The following is a 20197-nucleotide window of genomic DNA, read 5'->3' on the forward strand; positions in this document are numbered from 1 at the left end:
TCGAGCGCTAGTCAGGCAGCCTACATTACTAATGGATTAGCAGAGGGATTATAAGAACATTCCCGCGAGCCACCTTCTCCCCTTCACTTGAAAGCACTAAGCTGCTGGTAACAGCGTTTCTAAGAAGATTGGACTGGTGAGTTTCGAGGCAGCTGGCGTTGGCTAATCCCTTCCTATTCCCCCGAGTTATCGTTTCGGTTATCGTTTGGGCGACCCACGCCAAAGCTTCCAGAGTTGCCTATGCGAAAGACAATGTTGTAGACTACCACTGAAATGAACTAAAATTGTTATGCTAGAATATATATAGAAATATGTTGATCAAATAAGTGCATCCCACTCCAAACAGCTTACTTTGACCAAAACCTGAACATTTGTGCCCGGTACGTAGATTAGTGTGTTTGTTTCAGTCACATATGTTCGAGCTCAAAGATTCCGCAGCAGTGACGTGGCTTATGTCTTTCCCTGCTGCGCGCATAAGTGGATGTTCCTTGACGTGGCTTATGTCTTTCCCTGCTGCGCGCATAAGTGGATGTTCGTATAAAAAAGCCTCAAACATAATTGCATGTTTGTATAAAAGATTAAAACCACGGGCGCTAATCTCTCCACGCATTAGCAAAGCAAGTCACCTGCAGTGTGCATCCAAGTGGTTCGGAAATCATACTGCCAACATTCTTCGACATGCAGTTGATCGACTACATTATAATTGATTATGGAACTGCCAAATCGGGAGTTTGTTATATCAATTTCGATGACGCCAATGATTAGTCTGACGTAGCACCAAAGTAACGGGTCATCAAATTGACACAAAGGCTATGTGACTACGCTTTTGCAAATGTCAGTGTATATAGCATTCATGGTGCGCCCGTCGCGGCATGCCACAGAAGAGGGCGACTAATAGCGTAAACAGTCCACCTATTATACGCAGATCAAATTGTTGAGAAAAAAAAACGGAAACAGCTGCGTTTGCAATCTTGCTTATCGAAACTGTCTTGAATGTGAGAAATAGAATAGAACGTTAGAACTCAAAAGTTTCAAGAAAGATATGCTGAACATAGAGATAATGAAAATGACATTACGAGAGTTCTTGAAGCTTTTAGAAGTGAGCATATGTTCGAGCTCATTCTATCCTAGCTCTACTCAGCAACGAATCAAAAATACTTTTCTTGGTGCTGCATTTCGCAATATTAAGCTGCATGAATGTAGAAAGGTGCTTGTATTATCGCAATTCACGGTTGGATAAGTTCTCAGCTTTTTTAACAAACACTAAAAGATAACTTCATCTCCGTTAGCACTAGCTCGAACACCTCGGTCTTGTGGTGCATTTTCGCATTCTTCAGCATACTCAGTGCATATTATTCTTTTTTATTTTTTTTCTCTCTCTCCAATGATGGGTCACCGACATCCAGTTTTTCTGATTAACACTCCTGCCTTCTGCCTTTCTGCTTCCTTCCCTCTTCCGAGATTTGAGGAAAGAGCTTACCACTCGGATTGTAGAAAAACGCATTCAGTACTTGAAAACCCAAAAATTAGCACGAACTGTTAACAATAAGAACGGCGTAATTTATAGTCGTACCGCCTAAAAACTCTGAACGGAGACCCGAAAATGACTTGTTTCGTGCAGCATGAAGTGTACTTTCACGCCGAGCAGTAAGCAGGGGCTGTCGTCGAGCACGATGTATTGAGCGGCGCTAGTTTGTTCCTCCAACCGGCTAAATCGCTCGGCGGCACCGGGAGGAACCGCAAACGTCGCGCAGGGTTCGCGCTCGGATGCGGACCGCGAGGGGGCACCTGGGCCCTCTCGGCGAGATTGTGACGTCACGCACCGCTCGCGAGACCGCGTACCCCCTCGCCCGCTCTGAAAAGAAGCGGCGACCGGCTGGCAAACGCGAGTGAGCGCCAGACTACGGTCGAAGATGCGTCGCCCATTTCTTTCATCTCATTCGACCGGAGTTCGGTCTCTAGCGCTACTGGTGACAAGTGGCACTGCCACGCTTTTCGGTTCGTGATGGGTTGTTGATGCGACGACGCTGCTCTGCGCTGGTGACATCGCGCAATTCTGTCACTGACAGAATATTATTCTCCCCCGTCGGGCACCCGGGAAGTAACGTCTGACAACTGTGCAAATACTGCGCCCGCGCTTCGGATGAGATACAAAACATGCACCGACTTGTTTTGAGCACAGCAGTGGCACTGACCTTCTCTGTCTTGTGCGTCGTGTGATAATCTGAATGGCCTCGAAAAATAGTCAAGCAATGAAGAACCATCTCTGTCTTCTGTACCCACTCATGGTGCTTGTTTTGGCAGGTGAGTTTCTATGTTTGCAAGGCGTGTGCTGTATACCTTGCTCATTGCCTGCGCACTCTAAATTACCAACGCATGCTCAGCAAAATACAATAGGCGTGCTGAGTAGCTTGATGTCAGGCTGTCAATTGGGGAAAAGGGCAAGGAACACACCAGGCGGCTGAAGCACGGATGTAGTATGAATCTCTTACTTCTGCACTTCATACATGTAATGTGCATGACAGCTGAAGTTTTCTGAAAATAGACTGGAAATTGGATTGTAAGCAGAATGAAGCTGACTGTAAAGTCGAATGAGCTTGTATGTCAGAATTAAAAAAAACACGGTACAGAAACATGGCACACGTGCAGCACCTTTAATGAACCAAAAATGAATGAAACGAAACTATTGTTAAGTGACCCTAAAACAATCCATATGCGTGAAATGCAGACTCATCAAATCATTAATCACTTGAGGAGCGTAGCCTATAAGTTGTCAACGCAAAAGAAAGTATCTTTGGGAAACATCTAGTTACCTTCATATTAATAATCAACCAGCAAACATCATTTCATTACTCCCATATCGAGCCAGTGGTTGTCACATTACAAAGACAATGTTTTACATATTCCGATTGTAAGCCTACTATTAGGTTGAGTGAGGGACAGCTATATAGTATAACACAATGTATTACGTTGTCATATTATTGCAATATAATATATTTCGGCGTGTCATAGATATGTGCAAATGGCAGGCGAGTTCGTACGGCAGGAGATTGTTTTTGCCATTTCAAAGTTCCCCTGGAAAGTCATTTCATGCACTGAGCTATGCAAACCATGCTCAACGCTCTTTTCAATCGATGTCACATGTTGACATCGATCGAAATGTGATTGGCTTTTTTACGCCAGCTGTAAAGATAACCCAATCACTGATTTGTAATTTGATCCCGATTGGGTTTTACCGCGATGAGCAGTGCACTGTGTGAAGCGAACATTATTTTCAGCGCGTCACTGGCTGCACTTCTCGCCTATGAAACACGTTATTTGTGAATATTTGTGCGTCTCGACTGATTTTCGTGCAGTTACAAAGATTTGACAATGCTTATTTGGCAGCTGTTTATTATGCGCATGAATATCTCCACAATACGTCTGTGCCAATTAACAAGCGCAACTCAAGCGACAGTGACGAAGAAAGTTTGGGGAGTCGTTGATATTTCATGCTTATTTGAGAAGCAGCGCATGGGGACAACTCCACCAAGAGAGCAGTGGTAGTCTGTGTTTTCCACTCCTTTTGTGCTTTGCCTGCATGCACTGCTTCGCAAGTAAACATCATGTGGCTGACCATAGATACCACCTCGAGGAAGGCTTTGTCTATGCTGCCAACAGTTACCGGATTTTTGTTCTGCTTAGCACGAGAAGCTGAGCTTTAATGATTGAATTTGTTATTTTTGTCAAATATGCGAACAAGACGATTCGAAAGTATTACAAAGAATGTTACATTCTCCCCGTTTAGATTGCCTCTTATCACTTTAACAAAACGCCCACACTCATTCGAGTTTCTGTGCTAGTGGAAAGGCACTGATCACTACACCAAATACTGTGAAATATATTTTCGTGTATATGTCCCGCAGTTTCCAGTAACGTCAGTGTTACAGCCTTGTTTAGCACGCAAAGACGACAAAGTCTCAATAAAGGTAGCAGCTAAATAAAAAAACGCCCCAACAATTGAAGCAAGTCATTAATTCTCTCTTGGAGATTTCGACTAGAGTCACGAAAACAGATAGCCAGATTTCTCACAGAGAAATTGCCCCTTATAGGAGAGCTGTAACGATGGCAGTAATGCAAAAAGTTTAGATTAAAAGCTCACTAATCGAGTTTTTTTCTTTAAATTTCAATTACCTGGCATTGGTTACATGCTTGAATAAACTGCGGGGATAGAAAGCCGTGTCCTTCGTTCGTACTAGCGGTCTGCATTTCAATACCTCAGTGAACATGCCAGAAGCAGCCATTACAAACTTTGATAAGGTCATTCTTTACCCATGTATTGTGTTGTTAATGTCTCATAACGAGGTGTGTTATATATTGCAATGAGGGTGAGGATTGCCAGCTCTCAGGGCTGCAGTATTAGTCATCGGGAAACTGAGGCGGAAACTATCAAGTAGACTCTTCCATCGCCGCCGCCGTCAGGATTCGTCAAGCGTGAACACCAAATTTTTCTCGTACACACTTAGGCAGTGCACGTGTACGGTGCTCAAACCGACTCTGTGATGTTTTAAATGCTTCAAAACGTCATATACTTGGCGAACACGTACAGTTAGATTGCACGAGTCACAAAAAAACTTCAATTCTAATTCTTTTAGCACGCAACCTTGATTTCAAATTACCACCTTGTGCTAAGCATGCTAAATTGTACTGCACAGTTCATCAGAATAACATTTCGTTTTGCTCGGACATTCAAAGCTTACTTCTGGGCTCTAATCTTGTAAGGCAAGGACAAGACAGGGATTGGAACAAAGAGTAGAACTTCGTTATAAAACGTCTATTGACACTGTGATGTTTTAAATTTCACATGTGATTGTAATGTCTTCAAATCGTTAAGCTGCATTATAGTCTATTTAGTAAAAAAATAGGCTTTCCAATCAAGCTAGAGTCAAGTTGAGTTGGCATTAAGAATTTTATATCTACGAATTGAAGAATAGACAGAAACAGAAGTCATTTATATAGTCTAAAGAAATAGGCATGTTCATTTAGGAGAAATTTTTAATAATGTTCCCGTTTACAGTCTCTAACCTACAGTATGATATCAGCGATGCCGTAGTGGAAGGCTCCGGAGATTTCTACTACACAGAGTTCTTCACCGTGAATTTAAATTACAATCCACGAGTATCAAGCAGTTATCCACAATCTAATTCCAGCCCGGGTCTGCGATTTGATTCCGCAGCCTTCGGGTAAGCATTCGAGCACCATAATCACTAAAACGCTGTAGTGGCTAGAAAAGGAGGCCTTATTTCGCCTATACTCCTTTGTAACCGGAACTGAGAGGGGTCTAAAACAGACTTTGAATAAACGTAATCACCATAAAATAAAGACAAAGGATAATAAAAATGACAGCATATCCATGGAGTGAATGATGATGAGTGGGTAAATTGCCCGTCCGTATGTCCGGACGGACGGAAGCATGGACGTACAGATTGACGGATAAAGTTACGGACAAAAGCACAGATGGACAGACGGCAACAGGAAGACAGACGGATGAACAGACAGACGGACGCACGCACGTACGGACTCACAGACGGAAGGACTGATGGACAGAAGGACGGACGGACAGACAGACACCGGATGCTCGAAGACAGATGTACAGAAGCACGGATGTACACATGGATGGACAGAATAATGAGCACACGGACGAACCGACGGTTGGATGGATGCACGGACGGATTGAGGTACAGACGGAAGCACGGAGGGACGCACTGACGAACGGAAGCATGGACAGAGGGACGCACAGACAGACGCACAGACAGACAGATGAACGGAAGCATGGATGGCCAGATGGAAGAGCAAAAGCATGGACGTACAGACAGACGGATGGACGCATGGACAAACGGAGGCATGGATGGACGGAAGCATGGACGAACGGATGCATGGCTGGACTCGCAGATAGACGGACAGAAGCACAGACGCACGCATGGGTAGAGAAACAGACAGACAAACAGACGAACTCACGGACAGAACAACGTGCGCACGGATGGACGGACAGGTGAACGAACGAATGCTTCCCCCCGCTCATCATTCACTCCTTGGATATAATGTGAAAACCACTAACGCCATCCAGTTATGTTATTCCCAAGGCCATATCCACACGTTGCCATCTATCGAGCAGCTCGTAAAGCAGAGGTGGCTACCTACTACTACTACTACTACTGCTGCTGCTGCTGCTGCTGCTGCTATTTTGAATGCTCCATTGTTCAGTTTGCTGGTGCCATGGGTACCTTCTCTTGTGCGTAGTCTTCACGTCATTTAATCATCTTTTCTTTACATAGCAACACCTACTAACTAGTCATTTAACAAGCCTAATAACGTTACGTTATAATGCGTTGAAACAAAACTAACTGGGAAAACGACTGTTGCCATTGACACATTTTTTGACAAGGAAAAACAAATCACCAGGCACACCTATAAAGCAACAGACGCTCCGGTTCCTTGGCCAAGTCCTTTGTTATGGGCTCTGGACTATTCCTCGTGAAGCTCGAATTTTTTTTCAATATTAATCTCCATTTTATTCACGGTGTGTTATGCCTTGCTAGATACATGGGCACGTGTTATTATTATTTGAAAACGTTAACGTGACATTAACTACAAAGCTACTGCTAATAAACACACAATCTAACAAAAATATTGCTAGTCAGTCATGTAGGTGCCAACTGTTCTCCATTCGGTGAGAAACTACAGCTTACTTTTATTGTGTGTGCATGCTAGAAGGCAATAGAATAACACTGGAAGCACTTGGTATATTCATTCGTACAACTTCTCTCTATTTTAATACCAATATGAACAAGTTTAAGAATCACATTTAATTCACCAATAGAGTAGACCAGCACAGATGCGACCTGCCAAAATAGTAGTGTGTGCACCGAGCTTACACAGAAGCAATCACGAAAAAAAAAGCATTGGTAAACAGTGGGCTGTTTATCGAATTCCGTTCCAGCTTCTTCGGAAGACATGGTTTTGTTTGTTCGTTAGTCAGTTTCGGAGGAGACACGTGAACTCGGTAAATAGACGTGGAACCATTTGTTTTCTCGACGCGAAGGGTGCCTCATTCGTCAATTTAACGACACCCGGATTAGGTGTGAAAGTATAGGACATTTGTCGTTGTTCTCGACGGGGGCAAAGAGCAAACGTTTGTTTAGGAGAATAGGCGCTGACAGGAATACAAAATGCAGGTTCTCCACGTAATCATTTGTTTTGCCTGATTCCACGTATCTTTCACCATATAAATTCCTTTCTGCGAAAAGGAAGAACAACAAAAAATAAAACAAAAGGAAAACAAGCATAATGACATGATATTTATGAGTTGAAGGGACATGTTCTGACGTAGACAAAGAGTGTGGGAAGACCTGCAAAACAATAATAAACCATCTGTTCCTCACTCTAATACAGATACTTCAAGTATTTCAATAATAATAATAATAATAATAATAATAATAATAATAAAAAAATAATGATGATAATAATAATAATAATAATAATAATAATAATAATAATAATAATAATAATAATAATAATAATAATAATAATAATAATAATAATATTAATATTATTATTATTAAGTTGAAGTTGTCTAGAAACAACAAGCCGTGCAAGTACAAGTGAACACAAAAATGAGTAAACAAAATGAAAGGCGCTCATCGTCAGCAATATATTACGGCTATATTACAAAATTGAGGCACAATATCTAAATGTACGTGATTTGTGACAATAAATAAAAGTCTTTGAACAGAAGTCCAGTGTTTTTTAAGTTAACATGCAAGGACCAAGGCATTATCTAACAGAAAGAGACAAACTGTGCATTTATGGGTAAGAGGGGAAGTCTCAATGAAGGCGTCAGCGAAAGCATGAAGCTGAGAATTATGAAAAAGTGGTTGTTCATAAAAATTTTGAACACTGAGATATTCTGTTGTGCGTTGACATTACTTTTTGTGGAGAAAAAATGGTCTCCTAATGAGAAACGCTTCTACACATCTCTTCTGTATTATGAAGGTTATCCTTTTATAAAAAGAAACAAATTAAAAATGGCGACAAAACACGTTTTTATACAGCCTACACTTTCTATAGAATGAAGGTTATTTTTAAAAACTTAGAACAAACTCAAACAGCAAAGTTTGTTCCGACTTGACATGATATACTAGACAAAAACAACAACACAACAAACGACAAAAATGGCAATTGAGGCCATACTAGAAGTGTAGAGTAATTCATACGTATGTATAATATATAAACAGCGAAACTTGTTCCCACTTGATATAATATACTAGACAAAAGAAACAATACAACAAACGGCAAAAAAGGCAACGGAAGTCATATTATAAGCGTAGAGTAATGCATACTGATTGTTAATATGTTAGCAAGTGATTATGTTGTAGCACCTCAAAAAAGTAAATGATTTGACAAAAGGACCCATTTCTTTCCTAAAGAAACCCAAATTCTAATGACATCTAAGAAAACGTTGTGGGCTTTTCCGTAGCTTCACTTGAGGTGTGGTAGATAATGACCGAGGACAAATTATTTAAACCTGAAAAGAAAAGAAGTGGTCGCTAAGAACAAAAACTCCGTAAACGAAAGTTGCGAGTTCAGTGATCATCGAGGTGCAAGGCTCGTTCGCGATGAGCCGCGGCAGTTGTGTGCAGCGTTTATTCTGGCACTGAATTAAAGGCAAGGATAATTTAATAACGCTCACTCGCTTCCATGGGCTGACCATTGCATGTAATGACTACTTCTCACATCAGGAAAAGAACTTTGGCGTGATGCTAACTTCGTTTCGTGCCCAACGACGCAAACAGCAATTAGGCTGTGCAGGTAGATATCTCAGAGCGTGAACATGCTAGAAGAGTTGTTCTAAACTAAACTGTGCACAAACTTGAATGCAACCAACTAGTCACTAAAAACATGCTTTCTTACTGCTGTAACCGAAAAGTCTTCGTTGAACCTTAGTTATTACGCAGCATCACAATGACAATTGTCATCTAACTTGGTGCTCCACTGGATACGTAACTATTTCCAAAAGAGTCGTTACAGTGTCTCGTTTTGCAGAGTTAAAATTCATCGACTTTAGTTTTGATCGCCCATATATGAGTATTGCTGATGAGTTCTTTTCAAGTGACCAACAAATCTCTGGCGTCTTTCCAGTTGTTTCTGTATCTCCTGAATATTTTTACAAATATGTGGTAACTTTGTGCATGCTTGATGTTTTATCAATTGTTAACAATACTTACCATGTTTATAACGTACAGTTATAAAAATAGACAGTTTATCATGTCTTTGTTAGTGAACTAGTGATCAATTACCAAATGAAGTTTCACCAACTTTCATATAAAATTTGGCTCTAAGATGATGGCCTGTTTTCTACAGTAAAAATTTTGGCATGTTTTCTACAGTGATGGTCTGTTTTCCACAGTGAAAAATTATAGAGTTTTGTCTGCCATAAGAAAAAAGCAATAAGGTCATTTATTAGGCACTAGCAACTTGATGGCGAGATTCAGAATTCAAACGTAGTTCAACAGTTCTTAAGCAGTTTTTTTTTTACTTTGTACTTGTGATGTATGATCCCTATTGAGAGACAAATGATGTGAAGAATTCTAACGAGCAAGTTTTCTCGCCTATATTCAGTGCTACATTGATAAGTGAATTAGATTTTCGGTTAGCCTCCATGAAACATGTCGCCGCACTGCCCCTAGCTACTCACAAGACGAATGACAATCGTTCGTATGATAAGCTTTCTCAATGAGCGCTGCTCAAAATACAGGCTCACAGCAGAACTTCCGATATTACTGAATCTTAATGAATGTATATGTAGAAGGCGCATTGTGCGCAGGTAAAATAACTAATGAAAGTAATCTGTTCATAGTATCCAGCATACTGAACTGAAGAATTATGCTTCCAGTGAACAGAAAACTTCCATTTAGAGCGACTCGCATAAAACACATGGCGCAGAGATGCGATGGAGTCAGATTAGTGCAAGACAGAATGAAACCAAACAAATGCAGGTTAAGAAACAAACTTCGTTTTCTATGCTGAAGGCGAAGTAAATTTTTCAGAGAAGATTGAAACAGAAAGATAACAAAAGTGCTCACTGGTTGTTTGTTTTGGAGATGTTTGCACACAAGCTAATGGTTTGTTATAAACATCGTTGTACTTGTGGCTTCAAATCCAATAATATACCACATCAATGCTGCACAAACAATTCTTCCGGCGCAAGGAAGCTGTTTATGCAAATGGCGATGCCCCACGCATAATGATTCTTTCTGTACACTGTACTGGTGGGCAACGACACAGAACATAATATATGGTGTTCATAATCACTGAACCGCATGTCGACTGCATTTTCGACCGTTGATTTACGGAAGACAGGCAGTGGTAATCGCCAGTGTAACCATAACTCAAAGTAGTCGCGTATATTCCGGGAAATCTCGATACATGTTACATAAGTATGGCAAGGTTATTTATTGAATGGTCTGCAGAATACAGCTTACCATGCCGATCATGTGCATAGTCACCAATACGCTAAAGACGTCGGTCTTGCGCGGAAGGCTCAGCACAGTCATAGTGAAAGCTAGAAGAGCGGCCTTTCAGAGCCTTTCCTAAACACTCATTGGGTAACTGCTGCAACCACACTTGCTCTATGCCCGCAGTGGTATTAATGATAAAAATTTTAGGGTAGTAGGCCGGCATTCGTTATGCTATTTTTCGTCATTCTTCAGAAAAGCGCGCTATCCGCTAACCGATTCCGAAGAATTTTGTGCCAATTATTCATGCAGTGGCTGACGACATTGAGGAATAACGCCTGAAGTGGGTACGCGCCACAGTTATTAGCTGAACAAAAACAAGCTGTTGTCATGCGTTGGAGCATTGCATGACCCACTCAATACGCTATTCGCATTGTGCGACGACTGGTTGTTTCTTTGTTTTTTTGCTGTTTTAAACCACTTGATAAGTCGTAATAACGCGATTGCTTTCCCGACATCAAGCTTGCCTAAGGCAAGTTTACGAAGTCTCAAGCACCGGCGTAGCTCAGCGGTAGAGTACTGGTCTGGCACCCAGCGAATCCGGGATTGATCGCCACTGTGTCATTGGTACAAGGTTTTTTTTTTTTAATTTCGGGGGATGTGGTTACGAACACCGGTGGCGGTGGCAACGGCGGATGACAACTACGGCGCTGCGCGTGATCCAAGTTGTGATCTCATAACGGCTGTCGCTGTAATATGAAAAACTTCATTGCTTCATGTGTCCTAGAAAGCAAGATTTACAGTAGTCCTATACTGCATGCTTGTCCTTAACGAGGAGTTGTAAAGCTGAGATTCAACTTAAAACGCAAGGCTGATAGTGAACCTTGCAAGTTCGCTGTTGCATCGCAGCAAATGAATCATTTGTATACCTCTTCGACTGAAGTTATGTAGTGTGATATAAACTGTAGTGAAATAAGCAGTTACCGAAGGAGATTTCAACTTCCGCGAAGATATGAAATTGACGGCGGTGATATTTGCGCCTTCACGGAAACTGTGCTAGAGCTGTCTAACAGGCACTAGCCAACCAGCAGTGGTTATGTGTGTAGTCATGCAACTTCTCAAGTTATTTGTGAAGCGTCATTTCCTTAAGACAGGTGTCTCAAACATGCAGTCCACGCAACTTTCACTAGCCACCTGCCCCAGAATACTTGTGCTCGTCCTAAAGTTTTTTTTTCATTTTCCTTATAAATATGTGCATGACTTACTCCGAAGGTAATTTAAGGATTTTTTTTTTCAAGGCAACCAACCCAGTCACCATGTGTTAGGACGTGACCAGCGAACAAAAACTGTGCTTCTGAATCCACGTCCACGTTTCAGTGATTCTGAAAGTCAACATCCCCATGTTTGTTGTAACCTACGTCAATTACCCTTCAGAAATAACCCATGTATGCGACATATGTAAACATTTATTCGAAATGGCGCCATTAGCTGACTTTTTGCGCACTGTTCTCCTCTTGCCACTATCTCCCTCTATGAAGTTGGCCGTTGCAGCTCATGGACAAAGTAAATTTAGTCAGTGTGGCCTGCTGGCTGAGGTTACCATGAAACCCTTTGCCTGTAATCAGAAAACTTGTAAAGAGCTGAAAGGGGCGTCAATAGGACATAAGACAACTTGAATGATATATACCAATGACTTAGAATTCGTGTATTTGAACAGCTGGACAGGATAGGGTAAACTTTCCGGTAGAGATTATCTGATATCTAGTAGGACAAGTCGATACAAGCTTCGCACATCAATATTCACATGAACTTTGACAGTGAGATAGCGTTCGGGGTGGTTTTATGTATTAACGCTCAGTGGTATACCTATATAAGACCAGATTTTACATGTTGCAGTCTGCAGCCAGGCATAGACCTGTGTTATTCGCATCGGCTGTTGCTAACAAGCTGTGCCACACGGCCCTAAAAATGCATATGTGAAACTGTATCAGCTCTCTCTAATAATTTGTGTTCTTTGTCTTGCATTTATCAATGCTCTTCAGTAACGAAAACACCACAAACGAAAGAGAAAGTTTTTTTGATTTGACCACCTCGCCCCTCCCCTCTGCTGCCTACCCCTCCCCTACCGCAGTGCTCCTGTCTTCTACACTACGTCTACGAAAAAAGACTTGACATTCTTGATACTAAAAATTTCTATGATAGAGGGTTCGGCCATTTTCTTTAGACGTCCAGATAAATGCGCCCGCGGATAATAACATGTCCTTAATCCTTTCTATATATATATAGCTTCAATCCTTTCATTTAGAGAAAGATTCAAACTCAGAATCAGAATGGTGCTAAAGTATAGTATGCAGGTGACATTCCTTGGTATCGACCTGAAGTCGGTAAACTCAAGGCAGCTGTCAGCAGCACATATGTGGCATATTAAATAGTAGTCGGAATGGGCGAATTACTTTTTATGCCAATCAGGAAAGCCCTTCATAACAATTGGCAGATCAAATGCCGCCGTAGTGGGGTCTGCGTGTGTATTGGAGTGAGTTTGAAATATAAATGCCTCCAGTTCTCTTGTGTACCACCTGAAGTACAGCAATTGTCCTACACAGAAAGTTTTACTTCTTTTTCTATACCACTATAATTTTGTGACAGAAAAAACATGAATACCTTTGACATCTTCCAACCATACTAAGTGAAAAGTACTTTTGCTTGAGGCCGGACTGCTTCTTTCGGCCCATGCCGAATAATGAAATATATATGAACTAGCGGTAGCTTTCTATACCAAAAGCAACCTCTTTCGATCTCTCTTATAGTTCCACCTGTAAATGTACGTCTCGCTTTTTGTGATATTCTAACGGACCAACCAACTCGCTGTAATGTGTGATTCAATAATCTGTAATCGCTGTGAACACAACTCGCTGTAACAATATTATTATTTTGTAATACCTTTTGATGGAACACGCCTTGTGTTCCATGCATATAAAATATGACTAAATTTTGGTCTCGTATAAATAATGATCTGTTGATAGGCAATTATCAATAATGTCGTGATTATTCTGAAGACAGCTTTCCCAATCCCTATGTGTGACAAGTCCGTACCTCTGCCTCCAGTAGAAATATGCAATTAGGATCTGTCGTAGCTATAACTTTATCCATTGAATTTTTTGCGCTATAGATTGCAAGAAATTAGATGTACTAGTATATTGCAGTGCCGCGCGCAGTTGTACGTTTTTCCTCTCAACCTGTAGAGAGTCTCATAATACTTGAATTAACTTACAAGATAATGAAACTGGATGTTTGTGGTTCCATCCTGGCTATGGTGGTCGCATTTCCACGGAGACGAAAGGAATGAAGACGGTGTACTGTGTGACGTCCCAAAAAATTTAACATCGCCACATGGTCAAAGTTTCCACAGCCCTCCATTGTGACGTCTCTTATAATCATATCGTGGACGTTTAGCCCTATAGACGCTATTAACAATATAATGATGGAAAGTCTCTCTGGCTTACTCAATCAATGAATGAATGAATGAATGAATGAATGAATGAATGAATGAATGAATGAACTTCAATACATTTTTCTTACGCATATTTTCTTACGTTCTGAACGACACCATAATAACCGCGGTTGACCAGTATAAATACTTAAGCGTCAATTTTAATAACAAACTTACTTTGTCACATCATATATCTCTTACATGCTCTTCAGCCTTGCGCAAATTGCGGTTTTTGAAAAGAAACCTTAGCAAAGCTCCGGCGAGTACAAAGCTTTTGGCATACAACGCAATTGTGCGCTCAAAACTTGAATATGCAGCGGTTGTATGGGATCCTCATACCAAAAAAAAGATATATCATGAATTTGGAGCGTGTGCAGAGAAAAGCTGTTAGATTTATTTTTGGAAAATACAAAAGGGAACATTCCCCTTTACTTATAATGCTTACGAATAAAATAAGTTCACTAGAACATCGCCGTAAACTTAGTCGCCTACAGTTCCTGCACAACATATTAAAAGGGGAAATTGGCGTTCAGAAGCCTCATTTTTAGTGCCCCTAAGCACACGGTCGACTAGACACAGGCACAGCTTTTCTCTCACGCCTATATTCGACAAAAGCAAATCTCACATGAACAGTTTTTTTACTGTGCACCATAAAAGAATGGAACTCCTTACCTGTTCACGACGTACAATCGGAAACCTTTACAAAAGAATTGGAAAACCACCTATCTTATTATTTAGTGTTTAAACATTTCTTGCAATTGTGTCGTGAATCCTATGCGTCTTGCACTGTACGTTTTTGTTCATGCATTGTTGGTCTTTTTCTGAATGCCTTGTCACTGTATTATTGTATTTGCCTCTCCTGCATGGGCCAGCGTATTGACCTGCAGTATAGATAAATAAATAAATCAATACATAAATAAATAAATATACAAAATTTTCATGTAAACTGATATTAGCTTTGCCTAGCTCATTGTGGATAATTTTGTTATTGATACTCACAGAAGTTGTCCTTGCTTTCATTCATGCACACTTCTTGGGCGTCTACTATCCACTACACAAAATATTCATGTAAGCTAAAAAGAGGTGCCAACTTTCAGAACGCTTAATTTTTACGAGGGATGATCACCAGTCTTAATATTTTTCTTCCTACTTTTAAAATTGAAACTACTCGTAATTCAGGCGCAAATTTTGCATCAGGCTGACGTTGCGTACACCATTAGTAACGCGTGAAGATTTTAAGCGCTGCGTTAAAGGAAGGATTTTTATGTTGCATGGTTAACAACTTTTATTATCAATGTAAACTCATCAAGTGGATGCCTCTTAAGAGAACGATACTACAAAAAATAGGACAAGAAAGAAACACAAGTCGTTACGTAGCGATGCAGTGACAGATTGCGTAAGCACCCTGCGTTCCATTATCCCAACATGTTTTACTGAAAAACATTAGGCCAATATTCAAAACTTTTTGCACAGGTACAATCATTTACTTTTCAATATGCACGCCTCTTATTCGAAGTATATATTTATCACTGACTTTCCTTGCAGTTTTGTTCTCTGGGATGACCTTCAATTGCGCATTCAACGTTTGAAGGTGTATGCTGCCATCCTCTTTCATGCGTGTCAAATGATTACACATTTTTTGCAGAAGACGAATAAGGAAAACGTACAGGAGCAGGATGGCGGAGTATCGTACAAAACCTTAACGCGATCTTCCAGTCGTGGTTTCCAAATAGACTGCTCTTCTAAAAGCGGGTTTATACGGGGAGCATCAGCGCAGAAAAAAAAAGTACGAAGCTGTAATATGGGCGTTGCTAAGATCGGCGTGATGGATATGGCTCGTGGGAGGGCTGAAACACGTCATTCAATATTCTATCCTCCACCACCGGCACTTTTCTCTTCTCTGCCTCTGTCGCCTTTGTTATCGTCGACATGCCAAAAAAATGAGAAATGCCCGGCGCGACATCACATTATTTGGAAGGGGGGCTCTCCTTTTTTGTTGTTTTTTCATTTTGCCCGTACGGGCAAAAAATAAAGTTAGAAAGAAACAAAGCGACTCGCGAGGAGATGCGTTCGCGTGCAGCTTCGGCCGCAGCCGCCGCAATATAGCCCTACGTGCCCACCATAAGGCCCGAGCTAGCCGTCTGGTCCTTGTTTATCTTCTACGCTAGTTCACTTCTTTCGTTCGCCGATCGTTGATCCTTTTTTTGCGACTGGTATTTGCTTTATCACCGTACGTTCCTTTTTCGCGTGACTCTGGCATCCCATGCCCCGTAAAGGATTAATTTCGCGCTGCGTCACGTCGGTTCGGGGATTGCATGTCCTGTTTGCGCTTCGTACCAGCCGCTTCCAACTTAGCGCTGCTTGTCACGCCAGGCATGACGACAGCGCTTGGTCCGATGATGAAGCGTACAACAACTCGTAGAGATAGCTTGAAAAATATACAAGTGGATGCCGACCACTAGTACTGCCTGCATTTGTAATGCCCAAAGCGATTGACTGTATTAGTAGAGGGACTCCTCAAAACGAATAGCTGCCAGAAGTGATAACATCAAGTGTACTATGAGGGTGTAAAGCCAGTTACTAAAATTATATGTGGTTTACAAAGCCCGAAATGTAGAAGTATATGAGTCCTAAGACAGTATAAGGAGCAAAAGTTGTAACTTTATCATGTCTTTTATGTAGCAATTCCGCAATGATGGAAACTTAAGGTGGACTAACAATAAGCTTGCAATCGGGGAAGTGTCCGTTCTCTGCATAGACTTTTTTTTTTGGGGATGCATATATGATATGCTCTTTGGTGGCTATTCTGTCACCTACTTTATTTGGCAATACACGCATTTTTAAGCCATAGAGTTCAAGCCTGCAGCCGCTATGACCACTGTTAAGAATAGAAAAAATCTCTTTATGCCTCATGAAACCTTCTGCTACGTGTACGTGATGACTGGTCAGCTGATCAGTTTCTATGCTAACTAATAAATTTATGCTAACTAATAAATTAAGACAGGCTTATTATGCATAACTAGGATATAACACACAATTATACGATATACATATAGTATACGCCCATATATGATTTATTACAAATAATATACAATGAACAAGTGCGGGTGGGTGTCATTCATACTGTATAAAGCCTTTTCAAGAACGTGTCTTCCTCGCCTGTTTCGAGACTCTGCAAGTCTATTGATTTGTTACATTTATACGAACAAGAACCACTAATGAAATACCGAGGAAGTAAAAGAACAAAACATGGTGCAGGTCACTATACACTATGTAAATGATTACCTATATTAGAAAAATTAAATAATCTAAAAAGAACGTCCCTACGAAAATACAACTCGGAAATGAACACATGCTTATAAGTGCTACATTATTGTTCTAAGTATGCTTATTCCAAGCTGTAAGTGTTCATTTATTCATTTGTCATATTTATTTTCAGGTTTAGTCGCTTTGAAATGGCCGTACGATGAAGAACTGCACCCAAAGATCTTTTTCTTTTTTCGCAGATGTTTGCCGAGCTGTGACCATCCGACGCCTTATCGTGCCGCGCTGGGTGCGCAATGGGTCCGAGACGCCCGCCGTTCTCGACTGCGAGTACGTGTACAACGAGAACGACCTCAAGCTGGTGGTCAAGTGGTTCTTCAACGATGGCGCCGAGCCCGTCTATCAGTGGATACCCGAGATGGGGGTACGCGAGGCATTCGGAGTGCTGCGCCACCGCCTGGACGACACGTTCTCGGTGAACTCTCGCGACGCCTACTCGCAGTACCGCGCCATCCGCATTCTGAGGCCCACCTGGGAACTCAGCGGCAAGTACACCTGCGTCGTCACCTCGCTTGCTGGACAGGACGCGAGGCATCAGCACATGACCATCTTTGGTAATTTGCACCCTCTTGTCCACTCTGCGCTATTTCTTGCTGTTGATGCAGTCGTCGTCTTCACAGTAGCACTATCAGCCGTGGTATCGTCGTTGATAATAATAATGGCATAAGCACTACTTACGATGCATCGATGGCTTGGTTAGACAGAACCTCTACAAACTAAAAGACAATGATGTGAAAGAAAGCATAGGGAACATTATTTACAGTTTAGTGTAGTAATTACTGCCTAAATTGAACATAGATCAATGGGCAAAAAATCAACCTGTCGCCGATGGGACTCAAACCTCCAACCTTTGTATTAAGCACCCGATTCTCCCGAAAAACACTTTTAAACAATGTTGTCATATATTAAGAAGAAAAAGAGGTCACCCTGAATTTGCTATATAGTGCATTTGCTGATCGAAAATAAAAGAAGTAATACAATGAAAACTGATGCAGTGGGGATCGGGAGTTAACTTAGAAGAAAAAATTATTCGAATGTTGTTTTTTTATAGGAAAGAACGATCACGCATCAGCGCTCAACCGAAACATAGGGTACGCATACGCATTAAGTATGAACGCGTGGCACCGTTCAAAAAGGACCATCAGTAAGCAGGATTATGCTTTTTTGAGATATTGTGTTCTTTAATTTGTCAGACCTATAATTAGGACTAGTGTAGGTCGTTGTTCATTCCACACATATCTTTCTAACTCGTATTATTTATTTCCCAGTGTTTACATTGGCTAGCAATAGTCGCATTGCCGAAGAGAGGGCTGCAACCGCGTTCACCGTCGTCTTCAGCCGTCAAGGAGGGGCAGTTGTCCCTAAGACATCGATCTGTTTCGCAGACATCAACATTAGCACAACTTATCGAAACACTTTACACGACCACAGTGGTGCAAGTCCTAACGCTCTTGGCATACGGTTTTACATGTGTATTTTTCTCTTCTTTTCTTGCCTCTCACAAGGCAGAACATCTAGAGCGACTTTCAAGGGACTGAATCAGCAATGCTATTCTGATGTTTTAGATGCGGAAGCATCTTATACTCGCGCCTTGTAGTGCGCCGTCCACGCCGTCCGCACCGCTTCTCAAACATTCGACAGCTGACGCGCGCGCATGCGCCGTCGCGCCGTCGCCCACCATCTGTGCCGCGCGCGCTTCTTCTTCGAGAACATTCGACAGCTGACAGCGCATGCGCCGTCGCGCCGTCGCCATCTGTGCCGCGCGCGCGCTTCTCCTTCGAGAACATTCGACAGCTGACAGCGCATGCACCGTCGCGCTGTATATATACTCAAGGTCGGCGCTCGCTCGCTCAGTTGCCGCTCGTCCGTTGGTTCGTCGCAATAAATAAAACACCGCCCTTTCACATACGTGCCGTACGTGTTCACTCATTTAACACCCCATTTCACAACCACGTTAACCAATTTAGCCATCGACCCAAGTAAGTCGCAATTTAACACCCGTTAACCAATTACATGCTTCCGCATCCTCCTCAGTGTTCCCCCGAGGGAAGCTGCGGGCAATTTTTTTTATCATCTTTCTTTCTTTCAGCTTTCGGGAAAAGACATGCACTTAAGGCAGTACAGGAACATTGTTTGGCTTTTCCTTTTTACTGAGTGGTTGTTTCAAACTCTATTAGTTTTTGAATTTCTCTAGAGCCGCTTTCGAAGATGACTCACAGACCAGAAGTGAGGGTTAGTAGGTCAGGCGTAGACGCGCATGCTCAAAATTGCGAACTAATATTCTTTGTCTACATGAGACTTCTACAAATGGTGAACTGAGGTGTGAGGAAGCTATACCGCTTGTTGTGCAAGCATCGGGCTTACAACGTCAAGAGGCAAAAGACTGTTCTTATACTATCGCGAATACTTTGAATTTATTGACACGCCGAAATGCATTCTAAACCGAAGTATACAAACCGCAAGCATGTAACTCGACAGGAAATACGTAGAAATATTGGCGGATGTTGAAGATGAATGCTGAAAGAAAAAGCATTCCGAAAAGTTCTCACCAGCTTGTTAGATTTGCTGGTTTAGGTAACCAAACAAGAAAACGGTCAACCTTGCGTAAATTTAAGAGACACTGCATTTTTTAAAGTTTGGGTTACAATTTAAGCGTAACTGAAGTGAGTTCTCCAGTATTCTTTTTATCTATTTTTACCGCAACGAATTAACATACGACGTAAATAGGAAAAATAATTTTTTATCACCTTGAAAAGTTTCTTCCTACATGAAAAATGCAGTTTGTCTACATCGTTGAACTATAAATTTGACTTCTATAACCTCATGCTGGTTCTCACTGCCCATTTAGGAGAATTGGTCCTTTCTTAATTCAGCAGATAACCAATGACTG

At 41.5% G+C, this 20197-nt stretch overlaps 1 protein-coding gene across 1 annotated transcript in view; it reads left to right on the forward strand.

Moving 5' to 3' along the window:
• The first annotated feature begins 1895 nt into the window (after nucleotides 1–1895).
• LOC119172321 (uncharacterized) overlaps nucleotides 1896–20197 on the forward strand; it is a 38555-nt gene continuing 20253 nt past the window's right edge. Inside the window, exons 1-2 of the mRNA XM_037423376.2 lie at nucleotides 1896–2304; nucleotides 17490–17861. Of these exons, the coding sequence (XP_037279273.2) occupies nucleotides 2229–2304; nucleotides 17490–17861 (448 nt within the window). The 5' untranslated portion in view covers nucleotides 1896–2228. The remainder of the gene's footprint in view (nucleotides 2305–17489; nucleotides 17862–20197) is intronic.

This window comes from Rhipicephalus microplus, chromosome 4 (assembly GCF_043290135.1).
Source record: "Rhipicephalus microplus isolate Deutch F79 chromosome 4, USDA_Rmic, whole genome shotgun sequence".
In the NCBI taxonomy this organism is placed as follows: Eukaryota; Metazoa; Arthropoda; class Arachnida; order Ixodida; family Ixodidae; genus Rhipicephalus; species Rhipicephalus microplus.